Source organism: Rhinopithecus bieti, unplaced genomic scaffold, assembly GCF_001698545.2.
Source record: "Rhinopithecus bieti isolate Rb0 unplaced genomic scaffold, ASM169854v2 scaffold_2654, whole genome shotgun sequence".
Taxonomy (NCBI): domain Eukaryota; kingdom Metazoa; phylum Chordata; class Mammalia; order Primates; family Cercopithecidae; genus Rhinopithecus; species Rhinopithecus bieti.
Window position 1 is genome coordinate 561,172 of NW_016804048.1, and position 20,455 is coordinate 581,626.

Below are 20,455 nucleotides of genomic sequence, written 5' to 3' on the forward strand. Positions count from 1 at the left end.
AACATAAAACATAATCTTGGAGCGGATCCTTTCTTAGAAGGAAAAAAACGCTTTAATAGACATCACTGGGACAGTTAACAAAAGTGGAATATAATAACTGCAGATTAAAATATTAGAAAATAACTATAGATTTTTAAAAAGTATTGTAACAATGTTAAAATTCCTGAATTTGGTAACTGTACTGCAGTTATTTAAGATAATATCGCTATTCTTAGGAAATACATACCGATATATTAAGAGATAAAGAGTCATACATATGCAATCTTCTTTCAAAGAGGTCGGAAAAAGTTAATGAAATATTATATATAGTAGTAAAAAGACATATTTATATACAGGCAGAATACTTCAAAGGAGCTGGGGTTCACAATTGATGAGAATAAGTTACAGTCAGGAGCAGCAATAGGAGAGTAGTATCTACTCTACTCCCTGGCCTTACAATATGTGGACATGATAGAAAAAGCCTCTAATTGAGAAGGCTGCGAAACTGTAGTACTTTGTGGGATAGTCAGATGTCAACTAATGCAAAAATAGAGAAACACCCAGAAGAAGTGAAGGTTATCTGGCAGTCTATTGATAACACAGAGTAAGGGTTTGGAGGGGAAGTAGAGAGTAGGGAACTAGGCTAGAACAGATTTCCAGAACAGCCAGTCTGGGTGGTAAAAAATGACTTGAGGGTGGAAGAGGTAAAAAGGAATTCAAAGTAGGTGGGAATCAATACTGGTCATCTCTGAGTGGGCATTACTTCTAACTCCAAGGTCTCTAAAGCTCTGCTCTGTGGTATGACAATTTCTAGAGGACCTTCTTTGGGAAGCCTTTCCAATTCTCCACTGCCAGAGAGTTAGACACCCTTACCCTTAATGCCCATATATATCATTTAACCCATATTCAATAAATATTAGTTGAATAAATTCACCATAACCTGAGTAGACTACGAGAAAATTAAACTGAAAATCAACTTCACAAAAGGAATAACATAGCAGAATTTCATTTTTGAAAAAAGTTTCTGAAGTTAAAATAAGGAGTTGGCTTAAAATCGAAAGAATACAAAATGGAGAATTATTTCTAGTTGATTTTGGTTTTAAAAAAATGCTTACTGTACAACAAGCTGCTGGCACACAGTTCCATTCTCCGTTATCAGTTCATTCAGTTTTAATTCAAGGTGAACTTTACCCTATAATGACAAAAAAAATTACAAACTGAGTAGTCTATTTTACTGACAAAATATTAAAGGTAAGTGCCTTTTCAAATCGTCACAATATTTATCCACTGACCACTAGCACATGGCTTTGCCTACACTAAGTACTTGTTAAATGAATAATAACCAAAACCAGAGATCAAAGTTCTGAAAGATATGAAACAAATACTTATGTCAAACGCGGTATTCAAATTTAAGAATTTTATGTCCAGTTCAATAAATATTTATGTATCTACTTATCATAGGCTAAAAAGAAAGATAATACCTAAATTTAAGGAAATTTTGAGATACAACCAAATTATAAGATGTAGGATGCTTTTTCCAGAAAATAAACCAGCATTAAGGACAGAATCAGCATCATTAAAACAGAGAAATCACACAATTCTAAAACAACTAAAAACTAAGTTACAGCCAATAAAACTCAATTTGTCACTACTTACTTTGATCAAACAATAAAGATTTATGGAATGTCTACTATGTTTCAGAAGGCACTGTGGGAGTGGGTAGGAATCCATAGATGTCAAAGATGTAAGTTACTGCTTACAAGCAGCGTACAATCTAGTTGGGAAGACAATAAACAAAAGATAACATATGGCCAAGAGTCTTGATGGAAAGATGGGACACTGAAAATAAAGGAGTACTTTCTTAAAGAGACATTAATAGACGAATTTTTAAAAATTAAGTCGTGTAAGTTTAAAACAATTCAAACTATCAACTTCTCAAGAAACAAAGGCTTAGGAACCATATAATCCAGAGCTTGATATTTCTACCCTGCCGCTGGTGATGAGCAATTCTAAACTGGTTAAGAAACAGTACTGGATTACCTCCACCCAGCTGACAAGACAAATTCTCACATTGCCATGTGGAGATTTCAGGAGAGTGATGTCTAGGGACTGATGACATGAGTGATTTCATTAGAGGTAGGAAAGTTCATTATCTAGTCACTGTTCCTCTTTAGAACAACCCCTTTCAAACATTCTTTCACAGAAACCTAACCTGAAACACCCTCACTATTTTAAGGGGACTTACACAAGAATGAATCTGAGGTCCACCAGCTACAAAGCTCAGGGTTAGATGAGTAGTAAGAGATGAGCAATAAATACTGATGGATCTTAAAACAAAAGTCTGCCTGAGAAAGCTAAGGTCTAAAGCAGCAAACATATCTATGGTAGCAAAATTAATAGCAGTTACCTGGAGCTGGCACCAAATTAAGCAAATCTTCCACTAAAAATCTAGGTACAAATATTTATAAAATCATATATAATTTATAAACTAGGTCTTTCATTATTCCTGCATTTAATATTTACAATCTCTACTATTCAAGGGTGATCTTGAAGATCCATGATCTGTAATTTGTAATATTACTCAACTAGAATTTTGAAATAATATTTTCTGTTGTGACAGCATGTATGTATTACTTGGCTAGCAAGGGAGCCAAGCCAACTGCACAAAAATTTGCATCTCAAAGCAGTTTACAATTTTAACATATATACATTTTATTACAGAAATCATATGCTCACACAACTGTCTCCTAGGAAATGTCTAGGATCTATTCCAGTTCTAAGACATTAAAAACTATGACAATCGAGTAGAAAAAGATAATCATTTTGTTTACAACTAAAATCATAGTATTATAGCAAGTCAAAAGGATATTTAATGAGATTCCGCCAGAAATCATTATTTAATTATTAAGTGAGAGCCTACCTAATACATTCATTACTCCCACTGACTGGTAAGTAAAACATTCCTTAGGTATTAATCAACAATAACATAATTATATATTGACCTGGTCAAGAAAAGTGTGAGGATGGAACAGGCAGACACAAAACATATACTGTTAGGGTAGAATACTAAATTAAAAGGCATTATGAGTTAAACTAAGGAAATTATAATTTCTAAACTGTAAAACACTAACTCATTATATTCTTTAACATGGAAATACATACACTTAGCAAAAGAAATAGATCACAAAATAGGGTGCATACTATAATGTTAATTTATTTTTTAAAAAATATATGTACAAAATTATAAGACCATCTACTGAAATGTTGATACAAGATACCTCTGGTTGGTGAAACTTCAGAAGATTTTGCTTTTTTGCTCTAGATTTTAAGTTTATACTACCAATTTTGTTTTCAAAGTTTTACTTCTACTGTGTTATTCTTAGTAAAGAAAATGAACAAAGTTTCAAATTATTTAAAACTGCTTTTCAGATTTAGAAACTCAAATCAGTGAACATTTTAGAACACTTTTTAGTCTGTTTTCACACAAAAGTTCAGTTTTACTTATATCTGTAATCATTTTATAGATTTGGATCGTAGCAAAACAAGTTTGTGTGTCTGTGTGTGTTTGTTTTTTGATGGGGCAGTTATGAGCCCAGCAAGCTGACATTTTGTAGCCTCCTTTGAGACCAGGGATAGCCGTATGACGTAGTTCTGGCCAATGAGATAGAAACAGAAGTTGCTGGCAGGAATCATACTTCTTCTCTAGGGGAAATATATCATTCAGGCTCTCAAATTATCTCCAATATATTTTATATTTTAATCTCCAGCATTCCATCAAAACTTACAGAATATGCCAGAAGATCAAAAACCAAGGGAAAAAAATGAGGAAAGCAGTGAATTTACAAGAGATACAGATATTGGAATTGACAGAATTTAAAACAGCTTTTTTTTTTCTTTGAGACACAGTCTAGCTCTGTTGCTCAGGCCAGAGTGCAATGGCATGATCTCAGCTCACTGCCCGGGTTCAAGAGATTCTCCTGCCTCAGCCTCCTGAGTAGCTGGAACTACAGGCATGTGCCACCACGCCCAGCTAATTTTTATATTTTCAGTAGAGACAGGGTTTCTCCATATTGGCCAGGCTGGTCTTGAACTTCTGACCTCAAGTAATTTTCCCGCCTCGGCCTCCCAAAGTGCCAGGGTTACAAGTGTGAGCCACTGCATCTGGCCTAAAATAGCTATTTTTTTAAAAGACGTAAAACAAAATGAAAAATCCAGCAGATACCTGGAAACTATAAAATGAATGAAATAAAAAAGTTAGAACTAAGTAATAAACCAAAATGAAAATGCATTTAGTAGCAGAGTAGCCACAGCTGAAAAGAAGACTGGTGAAATGGGAGACAGGTCAATAGAAAACACCCACAATGAAGCACAGAGAAGGAAAAAGCATAGGAGACATATGAGACACGGTGAAATGGCCTATTATTCACATCACTGCAGTCGCAGCAGAGAAGAGAAAAAAGGAAGAGGGCAGAAACAAAAAGGAGATGAGATAATTGCCTGGAATTTTCCAAAACTGATAGAAGACAAGCCACAGATTCAAGAACTCCTAGGGACAAATAAGAAAAATAAAGAACCTACAAAGAAGCAATATTAAGCATCCAACAAGGAGGCTGGGCACAGTGGCTCATGCCTGTAATCCCAGCACTTTGAGAGGCCGAGGCAGACGGATCACCTAAGATCAGGAGTTGGAGACCAGCCTGACCAACATGGAGAAACCCCGTCTCTACTAAAAATAAAAATTTAGCCAGGTGTGGTAGCACATGCCTGTAATCCCAGCTACTTGGGAGGCTGAGGCAGGAGAATCACTTGAACCCAGGAGGCGGAGGTTGTGGTAAGCTGAGATCACACCATTGCACTCCAGTAAAACTCCATCTCAAAAAAAAAAAAAAAAATCCAGCAAGGTACTATGTTTGATAATAAACATGTAATGTGATTTGGTCTACAACTGCATTCTTATTATTCAATCTCTTAAAGGACGCTCAATGACAGTATACTTTTCATGTATGTCAGAAAATGTTGGAAGATCAGATACCTTGCACTGTATTATTCGTCTTTAATAAAAAATAAACCAAAGTCTTGAAAGGTATTGCTCTATATGACTTCCATAGCATTGATTATGTTAGGCTGATACATGCAGTTATAATATCACATTATCTTGTACTAATGAGCATTCTGAGGAGCTTACATTACTCTGGTACTAATATGGTTTGGCTGTGTCTCCACCAAATGTCAACTTGAATTGTATCTCCCAGAATTCCCACATGTTGTGGGAGGAACCCAGTGGGGAGGTCATTGAATCATGGGGGCCAGTCTTTCCTGTGCTATTCTCGTAATAGTGAATAAGTCTCACAAGATCTGATGGGTTTATCGGGGACTTCCATTTTTGCTTCTCTCTCTTTTTCTCTTGCCACTGCCATGTAAGAGGTGTCTTTCACCTCCCGCCATGATTCTGATGCCTGCCCAGTCATGTGGAACTGTAAGTCCAATTAAACCTCTTTTTCTTCCCAGTCTCAGATATATGTCTTTATCAGCAGTGTGAAAACGGGCTAATACATGTACTATTTGAAGATTTGGTATTTTATATGCTAACTTTATTTCAATTAATTTTACAAAATTCCACACAAAATATCTGTGATTATTTCAATTGCATATTACATATATTCTTGGTACCATATAGAAGATACTATGTAAATTTCTGCACACAGTTTGAGAAAATAAGATGAACAGAGGTTGATATGGTTTGAATGTTTGTCCCTCCAAATCTCATAATGAAACGTGATCCCCAATGTTGGAGGTGGGGCCCAGTGGGAGGTGTCAGATCATGGGGGCAAATCCCTCATGAATGGCTTAGTGCCATTCCCCTTGGTGATAAGTGAGTCTTGCTTAGTTAGTTCATGTGAGATCTAGTTGTTTAAAAGTGTGGGACTTCTGCCTTCTGTCTCTTGCTCCCTCTCTCATCATGTAATATGCCTGCTTCCCCTTTACCTTCCACCATGATTGTAAGCTTCCTGAAGCACTCACCAGAAGCAGATGTCAGCACCATACTTCCTGTATAGCCTGCAGAAGAACTGTAAGCCAAAATAAACCTCTTTCCTTTATAAATTACTCAGCCTTAGATGTTCCTTTATAGCAACACAAAAATGGACTAATACAGAGGTATTTGAGCAAAACACAATACATGCACTTAAAATCCTCTCAAGTCTAAATTTTATTTTGTTTTTATCAGTCACAAAACACTAAATTTTAACAACCATTTCCACATAAAATAACTCAGTATGTTTCAACTGGTAAAAAAATTTTTTACAGGCATACCTTGGAAATACTGTCTAAGGGTCCAGACCACTTCAATAAACAAATATCTAAATAGAAAGTCACAAAAATTTTTTGGTTTTCTAATGCATATAAGTTACATTTATGCTATACTGCAGTCTATTAAGTGTACAATATGTCTTAAATACCAATACACATATCTTAATTTAAAAATATGCTATTGCTAAAAAAGGCTATCATAGAGACATGAAGTGAGCATATGATGTTGGAAAAAATAGGCAGATAGATTCGCTTGACACAGGGTTGTCACAAACCTGCAATTTGTAAAAAATGCAGTATCTGTGAAGCACAATACAGTGAAGTACAATGAAAGAATGTATGCCTGTGCATGAGGTGATAAATATCCCAACTTCTGGATTTCTGACGGATGTTTTAATATATAGAAATTACCTCTATAAATAATTTTGGACACAACTGCCCATCAGATGAAAAAGCAAAATACAAATTTTATTTAGTATCTCTTACATTAGTGGCAGTTCTTTATGAAGGTGTTGTGTTCTCCTTAAAGAAGTATTTAATATGATTAGAATGGCTCATTATTAATTCACATACAAAATTTTAAATGAAGTTAAAAAAATCAACCTGCAATAATGAATTATGTTTTATATTTATTATGTCTTGAATAGGGCATGTTTTAAAATCCTCATGTATATATTATTAGCTATAATAATTGCATTTCTTTTAAACGTCTTTTAAATAGGTAAGGCAGAGGTCTTTAAAAAAAAAAAAACCTATAAAACAATCAATAACTTATGGCATGATCCAGAAATTCAAGATATGCTTGTTGGTAAAGACCTATTAACTAAGTAATTGCATCATATAGGACATGGTTGATAGCACATCTGGATTTACTGCTTGGACAAGTTGTGTGAGACAAACTCCTTAATTGAGAGCAGTAAATTCTCCATATGGGAGATTTGCTTTAATCACTCTTTTTTTTTCCCCTATAGAGATGGGGTCTTGCTATGTTGCCGAAGCTGGTCTCAAACTTCTGGGCTCAAGCAATCTGTCTGCCTCAACCTCTCAAAGTGCTGAGACTACAGTGAGCCACCATATCCGGCCTGGTTTAATCAACCATTATGTACAGTATGCTTTTTATCACACTGCCTAAGAAATAAAGAAAGGATAAATATTTAATGTCCCTGGTGAGTTACAGGACATAATAACTAATAGTACGGCTGCAGTTCACTGGAGCCAAAAGAGGATTTATAGAAGGCCCCAGCACAACCCATATTAACTTCACATATGCGGCAAAGAATATCGAGAAAGAATACCAAATGAAGTAGATGATAACTAGGACCATGAACAGGATCAGAAACTAAGGAAGAGAATGCTTCAAAATGGAGGGAGTGGTCACCAGTATCAAAAGCTGCTCAAAGATCAAGTAAGATGAGGATGGAAAAATGTCCACTAGATTTATTGACACAATGTCACAGGTATAAAGAACCATTTCTGCTCTCCCTCTGACCCACTGCAGAGTCTGAAAGCAGATTAGAATAGGTTGAGGAAAAAAATGGTGCAGCCCAGAAGGAAAAATTGCAAAAGGTAGAATCAAGCCAAAACCTAAATTAAAAAAAAAGTAGAAAAATACACTAATGAAATGTTACTAACAATATTTTGAACTATTGAAAATGAAACTGAAAAGAACTATTAACATTAATGACAAGTATAACAGTATCAGCAATAATAAAAAATTGTCTCTGGGAGACAATTCAAAGTAAGAGGTTATAGTTCTTAACAATTTTTCAACTGTTTTGGCATAAAGCCCATCTTAATACTATTGGGATCTTTCCACTTGAAAGCTAAATTACATTTCTGCATGTTATTTCCCTAGAACTTCACAACCAAGGGAATCCTTTATGCTGACATTATCATTTTGTAGATGAAGATCCTCAGGTAACAACAGGCTTGCAATTATTTGGGGCACAAATGCTAATTAGTGGTAGAACTAGGAAACAAGCATCTCTCCCTCTGAGGTAGCAATGCCAATCGTTTCCTCTACCCAAACCCCTCCTCAGGCAACATGCCTACTCAAAGCCCTGAAGTGAACTGCCTTACAGTGACTTTTCCTCCAACCACATCAAATTAGATTGAAGTGGACATCTGACCCAAGTTTAGCCAAATTTTCTCTCCAGATTGTTGCAGAAAACTGAGTCAGATGTTGGAGGTTAGGAAGCCGTATGGTCACATAGATTCAAAAATTGGTGTGGCCTCTTTTAGGTCTCAAAAAGAGACTGGAGCAGATTTACAGAGAGAAGCAGAGGAAGAGACATGTCTCATCAGACATACAAAAAGAATACAATGGAATCTCAAAATAAAACGGGTTTTTTCTTTCCTTTATATTTTGCAAAGTGAATAGTTATTAAAATGAGAGGGAAGGACTGAGAGAAAACATCATTCACTTCATGAAAGGGAAATAAAAAAACTAATTATTTAAACAGTGAGAACTTATACTGAATGAGCACAGTGAACATATGAATAGAAGAAATGATTAGTGGGTCTCAGTTTCCATGTGCCACCTGCAGTATCTATTGCTATACCGAGTGGGGGAGGAGGGGGTCTACAGTTTAAAGATGCAGTATATAGTTTTCATTTACCACGGTGCAGAATGCAAGCCTATTATTTTATGTGGTAGTCAACCAAAAACAAACAAACCACCCAAATACCTAGGGTATTTTATAAGAAACTAAACTCTTTTCAAAATAATTGTAACTTATGCCAAAGTTTTAACTTTTTCTTTTGTATACTCATTTTACAGATGAACGTAGGTAAATTTTAATGTCCGTTGTTCTCAGAATCTAATCTCCACTTAAGATGCATCTCCTCTGCAAATGCCTGACAACTTTCTAGCTCACACTAGCAATGTAAAGTTCCCATAATGACATTCCAAGAAACTCTAGGAGCTTTCTAATGGCCTCTCCCATTTTCTTTGAGCAAATCTGAGCAGGCTTCTGTTCCTTACACTCAGATGTTGCTTAAGTGATACTCCTAATCTACTACCTTTTTTTATGACTAATAGTACAGAATAGTGAAAGGTAGTAAAGGCACTGTGGTTAGGAGTTTTAGAATCAGACAGATCTCTTTTGGAATCAAGGCTCCACTACTTAGTAGTTCTGTGACTTTGGAGAAGACATTTAATCTCTGTGAATTTCATTTGCCTTATTTGTAAAATGGAGGTGGTACTACTTACCTCATAATGCTACTCTGAAAGTTAAACGACATTAAGTACTTAGTACTGTGCTTAGGATATACTGGTATAATTACTAATAGTAATTATCAGACTGAGTTCCTGTTGAATGCAATGTTTCACAGCTTTCATCTATTTTCCTATTAATTGCTCTTATGTTTCATGATATTTTTGTAAAATTTTACACAGTTTATGGAAGTGAACAAATTTATCAACAAAGCAGGATTTGTATGAACCATGAGATGATTTTCTATCTTTTCCAGACTCATAAAGTTAATTTAGTATTCCCTTATCAGTACTGGGACAACATTTTCAGTGGTACCATATTAACCCGAAAGTGTTATATGTCTCTCCCACCCCATAAAGTACTTTTCCTTCTAAAATCTATTTTAAAGAGTGGGTAAATCTTATTAATATTATTTAAGACAAAAGAGCTGTAAAGTTTAAGAACTCATGAAAATAACTTGCACAAAATTTTAAAATGACTATATTATATCTAATAAGTAACTGCCATTTCCACAATTTTCATGTTTCATAGATGAGATACGTATCTCTCAAATGTGTACATATACATGCACATATGCATATATATGTGTATATCTATAAATATGCATACCATGCATATTAATGTGTATATATACATATATATGCATATATATACACACACATATATATACCCACGCACCATCAAATAAAGGCTTGTGTCCCTGTATTAATCTCTAGTACCATCTCCAAGAATTCTATAGAGTATTCTATATAGACTTCTACCTTTTGAGAGCTGTAACTCTTAAACTGTTTAGCAAATTTACACAAAATTCATAAAATTTACGAGTTTTATAAAATTTAATGGTTCATAAAATTTCAGTTTAAATGTTCAAAGCCTTTTCCTATCACGCCTTTTGTTAAAACTATTAAAAGAAAAACTGGTACTTTAAAACTTACATATCTGCCTTTTGGTAAGGGAGTATTAGGGAAATAGCCACCAGATTGACTGGTGGTAAACAGACAATATTTTACATCTGTATAGCATTAACAGTTTTTAAACTATTCTTACAGATATTTCACTTAATTCTCAAAACCATATAAATCAAACACAGCAACTTCTATTCCCACTTTATAGAAATGAAATTCAGTGTCATTTAAGTAACTACATATAAAAACTAAGACCTAAGTTTTCTGCCTTTTAATTTAAACCCTTTCCACTTCTCCACATTGCTTCTCACATGGATCATTTACAATACTGTACAATTGGGATCTGAATAATAGCTACGGACATACGGAAAGACAAGAATATTAAAACATGGCAAAGTAGGTTAAACAGGAAAAGTATGTTATATTTTGCAGTTAAGAAGGGGTTTTAGTGCATAAATACTTAAGTTTTTGAGAATTTAATAATTAATCAGAATGCTTGAGAGATTATGAGGAAATGGAGACACAGGCACTTATTTGCAAATTATCTGTGGTGTGGGTGTAGCACTTTTTTCTTGTCTTAAACTTCTGTTTGAGTCACAGTGGCAAATTATAACTCCTTTTAGAGAGGAAGAATCCTGCTTGCAATTATGCCCTCGGGAAATGGTTTCACAATCCTTACCATATTTTATAAATAAATAAGGTTACAACAAAACCTTTTAGACAGAAATAATAATTTCTAAGACAGAGCAACTCAGATTTTCTAAAACAAATAGAAACTTCAGCTACATGGCTAAACACTCCTTTACTCACAGAATCTGAAAAAAAGTCTCTTATTTTGGCAAAAAGAAAAAAAGATTAAAGAGTAATGATACCCTTTCAAATAAAAAGCGAGGTGAACAACAGGAAAGGGTGGGTGTGGGAGTGAAGGCTGTGCACAGTGGGCTCAGGCAGGGTTTAAATGAATAACATTTCCCCAAGTCCAGTTTACTAGAGAGTAAACAGAGAATCCTGATCGGTACAGACAAAATCAGACTTTCAGGGATTCTCCCCAAAGTCAGAGTTAATAAAACACATACTTTCCCTTAAAACTTTTCCCCTCAAAGACAAAATAATAATTTGCTACTGTGACTCAAACAGAAGGTAAGAAAGAAATGCCCTAATCTCCCCAAATCTACACATATGCATATACATGAGCATTATTCTTGAAACAATATGACAAAGCCATTACCTTCCTGTTCTATATTACCCAAAAGTCTATAATATTTGATGCCAGAATTTAAAATAAGGTATAATATGCTCTATTTACATGAACTAGTTTAATTAGTTCATTTTTTACTCATTTCCTGTGACAATCTCTTGTATTACATAAGCCTTAATATTTACCTGAACCTCTGAATTGGAGTCAACAGGCTGTAATGAAAACCAAGTTTCCTTGCCACTGTGATGACACAAGTCTTCTTTTTTGATGGCTACTTTTCCTACAGAAAATAAGTAAAACAATATAAGAAAACATGCTTTGTATAATCCTAAGACTTATTAGCACTGTTTTATATAATACTTTACAGAAAATATTGTAAAGTAATTTGTACCTATCGACATAAAAATAATTTTTATAAAGCATTTTTTCTACAATTTAAAGAATAAAAAATATCTCATTTCTCCTTGCCCCTTGGCAGACCTTTGTCTGGGTCATTTTGAATCAGGGGATTAGATAAAACCTCAGTTGTATTTACATGCAACTGCATTTTTTTAGTACTTATTCAGATTCATGTTTTACCCAGAATACATTCATTATAAAAGCAAGGTACAATAGTAGTGCAAACTAATCTTCCCAATCTTTTGACCCTATGAACAAATGACACGTTTTAGTAAGTTTTGAGCAGATGTATCTGCATTTAGTAAGAGTTTACAAATTCCAATTAAGAGAAAAGGAAAAACAATATCATACATCATTAACAACAGTGAAAACTGACTTGAAAATTATGGGAGATTATAACAATTTTATTATTAAGAGTTTACTTTTAACAAAACATTGCAAACACTGATCATGTTGCTACAACACATACAAAAATTAAGCCAGTTCTCTAAAGAGTTTAAACCCTCTCAGAGGAAGATACAGTACAAAGAACAAAGTAGTATGAGAGGAAGAAACAGAAATGTTCTTATAATAAAGTATTTGCCATCTTGGTACAAAGCATTTCCTTCCTCAATTCAAGTTTTAAGAAGTAGACACAGTTTTGCATAAGACTGACGATTTACTCCAGGATTCTACACAAAAGTTTCAACAAAGGATATATAAAGTTAAAAGCAGTTCACTTTCTTTTGTCAAGTAAGAATTTTCATTTTATATGCCCTAATTCTACTTTATTTCCTTGTACTTATGACATACCTTGGTCTTTTAGCTCAACATTTGAAATCTTTAAGAAAACTGTAAAGAAATTTTCTGTCAAGATGTGTCAACTTTTGCATATCAAATGAAAAGGAAGGAACAGGAAAACAAACAAAAATCATGCTTAAAATTTTATTCTGGAATTAGATAGTGGTGACGGTTACACAACTCTACGAATATACTAAGGGCCCCACCACATCATACACTTTTTTTAATTTAAAAAATATTTTAATTCACCCAAGCCATTAGTGCTGGAAAAAAGAAAAAAAGATGTATTTTGAAATAATTTCAAACAGAGAAAAGTTGCAAGAAATGTACACCAAAAATTTCCATATTTTCTACTCATATTCCCCTACTGTTAACTTTTATAATGTTTCTCTCCCTCTAACATATATAATGATTCTTTTTCTGAACCACTGAAAAGCAAATATAATGTATACCTCAAAAGGGTTAATTTAATGGTATGTGAATTACATCTCAACAAAACTGTTATTTTTAGACTGCAACCACATTATAGTTTTTGATAAGCTTCTCATTCATGTCTTGGAATTAAAACTATAAAGACAACTGATATATCTAATTTTAAAGAAAATACTAAAGTGCACAGTTATATTTTATTAAAGAGTGGCAACTGTATTAAAAAAATACAATCGAAGGAGGCCTATTGTAAATTCATCTTTATATGTCTATTAATACACGAAGTGAAAACACAAAATTTTAAAATAAATTAGTCCTGATAACAAATACATATCTTCCCAACTTTCTTGGGATAAAATGTAATTTGAAGATCAAAAGCTTTATGTGAATATATAGCATTTATAGTTCATTCAAATCACACAGAAAATGACACTAGGGAAATAATGTATTTTAGTTCTCTTTTGGTTAAATTTAAGATAAAAATGGTAGGAAAACAGAAATTCTTATAGTATTAAATACACAGATTAAAAGCCAAATATAAAATTCAGGCACTAACTAGAATACTCAAATATTCCTTAAACTGCAGGAAGAATTTAGGTTAAGAGACAAATCATACAAATCTCTGGATATGTTTTATCTATGAATTGTATCAAATTCCTGGCAAATCCATATACTACCAGGAATGGCTTAGGATACAAAATTATGACAAAGTATTCAATATTGCATGCCACAAATGATTACCACAATTTTATCAAGTAGTCCTAATTACCACTGATTCCGCACCAGATGTAAATAAAATGTTAAGGCAATGCGTAACAGTTTGATACTGAAAAATATATATGTACATACAGAAATACATCTATACATCCTATAGCTGAAGCTCTTACCTTTTGAGAACCATTCCCCTCCCTTTAAGAATTTTTGTAACTATGTATCTTTTATGTCCTCTCCCCAGAAAAAGGCACAGATAATATCTGGCACATAATTTTAAGAGAGTTTACTTACCATCCAGAAACGAATCAGTAGACTTCTGGTGAAATTTCTACTTTACAATTTCCATAACTTTTAGTTTTGCATACAATTTATGAATATGTATATAGATGTACATATGTACATACATATAATACATGCAAACATCACCAAAACAAGTCCCAAACTCAAAAAGAGGGTTTTTTACAAAGTTTATTTAGGAGTTTACTGGTTTGACAAATTCATTCCCTCATTCAACAATCCCAATGGCACTGTGTTATTTGATTTCCAGGCTTCCCTAACCACACTCTATTTAACTAACAATGCTGCTAAAAACTAGAGTAGAAATTTACCTGTCCTATTTATGACTCACTACTCTCAGATCACTGTAAATACTTCTCGTCTGTCACAGATGCCTTCCCAAAAGAGAACCCTCTCTTAGTCACACAGGTAATATATTCTAAAGCAAGCTGCCTCTTCCTCCTATTCCGCATCTTGAGTATCGTGACATTCACTGTCACTGAAGAGTTGAATGTTTCTTGTCCTATGAGAGGGAAACCCTTCTTTGACTAGCTGCATACATAAGCCATTTATGAGCTGAGAATACTCTGTAATTTTATTGCCAGCTCTTATTCTTAAGTTCCTTTTTAAGATGTCAGTTTCCAATATGTAAAGATCTAGTTGCATGAGGCTAGTTGGCCTGAAGAAGCAGGGAAGAAAGAGTACGTGATCCCGCAAAGTTAGAGAAAATGACATATAAGAATGGCACAGGAAAATAAGAAAAATATTTGAAGTCATTAGGTAGCAGGATACCTACAACATGTCCAGCACTTTATTAGGCACTATAACATATAAAAAGAAATATATATCATCAGCCCAAGGGAATAAAACAGGGAAGGGGGAGAGGGGAAGAGAGACAAAGAATGGAGGAGGAAAAAAGGTGGGAGGATAAATGAGAAGGAAGTATGGGAGAGGGAAAAGAAAGGGATGGGGAAGGAAGGGACAAGTTTCTGAAATACAAATAGAATTTTAAAAAATGCCTCATGATTCTGATTTGTTTTATCACTAAACTGGCAGGCATTAACAGTAAAAGGTAGACAGCCCGATACAATGGAAAGAGCACTGAACTGAAAGAAAAGCCAGCATTTACTGAATCTCTATCAGGTAGGAGACATTCTTATATATTTTCTTATTTAATTTTCCTAACAATCTTGGAGGTAGAGGGTATAATCACCATCTTACAGATGAGGAAAGCTGAACAATATTTTTAAACTTGCCGCTAACAGGTGCTGAAGTCAGATTTCGAAACCAAAGTATGCCTGTTTGTGTTCCTTCCAACACAAACACTAATTCCATAACCTAGTGTCAATTCTGTTACTTATTAGCTGTGCAATCTTGGGTGAATTACTCAAACTCTACATCTGATGTGGCTCCTCTGCATTAGAATGACTTTTAACGATCTTAAAAACCATTTTTGTGCCTCTAATAGTCCCAAAGATGTATGTTTAATGTTTACTATTTTCTTTTATTTATGTATTTTTTTAATTTATAATTGTTTTTTCTGAGACAGGGTCTTGCTTTGCTGCCCAGGATGGAGTGTAGTGGCATAATGACAGCTCACTGCAGCCTCAACCTCCTGGACTCAGGTGATCCTCCCACTTCAGCCTCCCAAGTAGCTGGAAGTAATTTTTATAGTTGGTCCCAGATGGCTAATATTTATAGTTTTTGTAGAGATAGGTTTTTACCATGTTGCCCAAGCTGGTCTTGAACTTTTGAGCTTACGCAGTCCAACGGCCTTGGCCTCCCAAAGTGCTGGGATTATAGACATGAGTCACTGTGGCCAGCTGTTGATTACTATTTTAAACAAAGTCAATCCATTATTTCACCAGCTATGAAATTACCAACTTCAAAAAAAATCAAACACAGCTGGATGCAATGGTGCATACCTGTAGTTCCAAGTACCTGGGAGACTGAGACAGGAGGATTGCTTGAGCCCAGGAGTTCAAGTCCAGCCTGGGCAACATAGTGAGACTCCCGTCTCTTTAAAAAAAAAAAAAGAAAAGAAAAAAAAAAAGAAACAAACGTCCCAACAAATCATTTAAAGTTAGTACTTCATTTCCTCACTGTCCTGACAAACCTATGGACAGAAAGCGCTTAAAACCAAACATATACACACCAGATGCTGTATTAGTTCCTTAAAATCAGACAAAGAAAGGAACCACGAAAGGAAATGAAGGAACTGTGGGCACAGAAACCACCTTTGTTGATCATTAAGTTAAAAAAGCATTTTAGCTTTCTAATACCATTTTTCAGTAGCATTTTCTTGCCATCAGTAAATACTGTGTTACCCTTGGGACCCATTTTTAGATACAATATATTCTTAGAAATTTCAGCCTCATAAAATTCACCAATTGGCAAAATCCTGATAGTCCTGTTCCTACTTGAGCACTAGTGGAAATGGCTAAAAGAGGAGATAAAAACAGTGACAGGCCAGGCACAGTGGCTCACGCCTATAATCCCAGCACTTTGGGAGGCTGAGGTGGGCTGACTGCCTGAGCTCAGGAGTTCAAGACCAGCCTGGGCAACACAGTGAAACCCCATCTCTACCAAAATACAAAAAATTAGCTGAGTGTGACAGTGTGCGCCTGTAGTCCCAGCTACTAGGGAGGCTGAGGCAAGAGAATTGCTTGAACCCAGGAGGCGGAGGTTGCAGTAAGATGAGATCATGCTACGCCACTACACTCCAGCCTGGGCGACAGAGCGAGACTCCATCTCAAACAAACAAACAAACAAACAAAAACAGTGACAAATGTTACTGCCTATATAAAAATGCCTATATAAAAATAAAAATGAAACAGTATAAAAAAATCCAGAGGACTGAACAAATTCGGGCAGATAGTCAACAGCAGCATTTAGAGACAACGGCAGTACTTCAAAGACTTAGTGTAGGAGGTTTCGATAGATACATTTTGGTCTTTGTGGTAGACTGGTATATTAATGGCCTCCATAACTCCTGGTATCTACACCATTGTGTGGTCTCCTATAGCAATGACCCTAATACAATCACAATGGCACTGTGTTATTTGCTTTCCAGACTTCCCTAACCACACTGTATTTAACCTCAGCTCACTGCAACCTCTGCCTCCTGGGTTCAAGTGATTCTTCTGCCTCAGTTTCCCAACTAGCTGGGACTACAGGTGCATGTCGCCACGCCAGGCTAATTTTTGTATTTTTAGTAGAGATGGGGTTTCACCACATTGGCCAGGCTGGTCTTGAACTCCTGACCTTGTGATCTGCCCACCTCGGCCTCCCAAAGTGCTGGGATTACAGGCATGAGCCACCGCACCTGGCCAAATAATTCTTAATTTTTTAAGCTGTAGGAGACTTGACCATGTTTCAAATAAAAAAGAAAATGGAGATGAAATTTAGGACACTAAAAAGAAAGAGAATAATAAATGTAACTTAGACCTCTGCCTATGATTAAAATACAAAGATAGTGGTGCAAAGATCAGGAATGTGACACATATGTGGCTAGTTAGCTTTGTTCTAGCTCATGCCCACAGATCACACTCCAGTCTGACAATTATTTAAGAATTGTGTTTATTGACCAGGTGCAGTGGCGCATGCCTGTAATCCCAGCACTTTGGGAGGCCAAGGCGGGCGATCATGACGTCAGGAGATTGAGACTATCCTGGCTAACATGGTGAAACCCGGTATCTATTAAAAACACAAAAAAAATTAGCCAGGCGTGGTGGCGGGTTCCTGTAGTCCCAGCTATTTGGGAGGCTGAGGCAGGAGAATGGCATGAACTCAGGAGGCAGAACTTGCAGTGAGCTGAGATCGTGCCACTGCACTCCAGCCTGGGTGACAGAGCGAGACTCCGTCTCAAAAAAAAAAAAAAAGAAATATATTTATTGGTCACTGATATGGTTTGACTCTGTGTCCCCACTCAAATGTCATGTCAAACTGTAACCCCACTGTTGGAGGAGGGGCCTGGCGTAAGGTGACTGAATCATGGGGCAGACATCCCCTTGCTGTTCTCATGACAGTGAGTTCTCACGAGATCTGGTTATTGTAAAAGTGTGTAGCACTTCCCAACTCTCCTCTCTCCTGCCAGCCACGTGAAGATGTGCTTGCTTCCCCTTTGCCTTCTACTCATGTAAGTTTCCTGAGGCCTTCCAGAAGCAGAAGCCATTACAGCCTGAAAAACTGTGAGCCAATTAAACCTATATTCTTTATAAATTACCCAGTCTCAGGTATGTCTTTATGGCAGTGTGAGAATGGACTAATATAGTCACTAATACAGACAGGAAGAAAATGTATAAATAGATTAAAGTGAATTATTACTTCTATTAGAAAAACTCCAAAAACAGATGTTCTTTGAAGGATCAAAACTGCAATCTTTCTATAAAAACATTATTTGAACCACTAAACAAATACTTATCCAACATTTACTAAATGTAAGGTACTCTGTAAGAAAGAGTCCCTGCCCAGCCGGGCGCGGTGGCTCATGCCTGTAATCCTGACACTCTGGGATGCTGAGGCAGGTGGATCATCTGAGGCCAGGAGTTTAAGACCAGCCTGGCCAACATGGTGAAACCCCATTTCTACTAAAAATACAAAAATTAGCTAGGCGTGGTGGCACATGCCTGTAATCCCAGCTACTCAAGAGGCTGAGACAGGAGAATCAGGTGAACCCGGGAAGTAGAGGTTGCAGTGAGCCGAGATCGCACCACCGCAGTCCAGCCTGGGAGAGAGAGCAAGATTCTGTCTCAAAAAAAAGAATCCCTGCCCTTTTAAATATCACATTTAACTAGAGAACCTAGATATGAAACAGCCAACTAATGAATAAGCATAATGAGTACCATGGAAAGGGAACAATCAGGTATTATAAAAACATATGACATAGTGACTAGGGGAGCTGCAAAGGCCTCCCTGAGAAAGTGTCACATAAGCTGAACATACAAATTAAAACCGAAATTTCACAAATGAACATGTAGTCTAGAGAAAAAGATTACAGATGTTCAACATATATTATTCTCCAGTTTTCCTCACTATACTAAGAGAACGAATGAATATAAACATTAACATTGTGATTAAAGACAATTATGAATAGTACATACCTATACGAAGATCTCTTTGTAAAACATTCTTATCATAAACATAGAAAGACAAATACTGGAAAGTTCTTGGAATCTCAAAGTAAAATTCTTCACTGAAAAATGGGCTAGAAAGAAAACGAAAGCTCATTACTTCAAATAATATAAAACAATTAAATAATAATTAATATCACCTTCAATAATAATAGTATAAATACTCAAATAATATCACTTTTTTTTTTTTTTTTGAGACAGAGTCTTGCTCTGTCACCTGGCCTGGAGTACAGTGGTGCGATCTCAGCTCACTGCAACCTCCAGCTCCAAGGTTCAAGCGATTCTCCTGCCTCAGCCTCCTGAGTAACTGGGACTACAGGCGCATGCCACCACGCCCAGCTAATTTTTGTATTTTTAGTAGAGACGGGGTTTCACCATGTTGGCCAGGATGATCTCGATCTCTTGACCTCATGATCTACCCGCCTCGGCCTCCCAAAGTACTGGGATTACAGGCATGGGCCACTGCTCCCAGCCAAATAATACCACTTTCAATAAGTTAATGAAATGATGGACTAAAATGCCATTGAAAAGAACTTGAAAAGCCCCAAAATAATTATCAGTGCTAAATTTTAACTGAGTTCTATATAAACTAAGCTGAACACTGAGGGAATCTAAATTGCCAGTATGAGTTCTGAACAAATAGCTTTTCAGCAGTCCTGCGGATAGAAGATACAGTAACTGCCTGGGGTCATGCTCATCTAAGGTGGACCATTTGAGAGCTGAGGATAGTGTCATTCATACCATCATTGTCTTAGAAATGTGTAAAGCTGTATTATTTACAATACATAATACCTAAAACAGCTAATGTTACGTGAAAGGTTACTTCAAAATATTTTTTTAAATTAAAATAAGCTATTAAAAAATTAAAATATGCTATTTTAAAATCAACTTTAAAATATTTTAAAAAATTAAAACAAGCTATTTTAAATCAATTTTATTGAGGTATAAGTTACACACAATAAAAATCCAATTTAAAGTATAGAGGTTGATGACTTCTGATAAATTTATATAACTGTGTAGCTTCCACCCCAATCAAAATATAGGACACTGCTATCTCCCCAGACTTCTCTTACACCCCTCCTTCAGTTATCCCACCATACCTGCCCCAACCTGTGATGT

The 20,455-nt window shown here is 35.6% G+C and overlaps 1 protein-coding gene across 1 annotated transcript in view; it reads right to left on the reverse strand.

Moving 5' to 3' along the window:
• The window catches only part of RASA2 (RAS p21 protein activator 2), a 137,771-nt gene that overhangs the window by 78,503 nt on the left and 38,813 nt on the right, over positions 1-20,455 (reverse strand). The window contains 3 exon segments of the mRNA XM_017862366.1: positions 1,095-1,171; positions 11,792-11,886; positions 19,307-19,428. Coding sequence (XP_017717855.1) covers positions 1,095-1,171; positions 11,792-11,886; positions 19,307-19,428 — 294 coding nt within the window.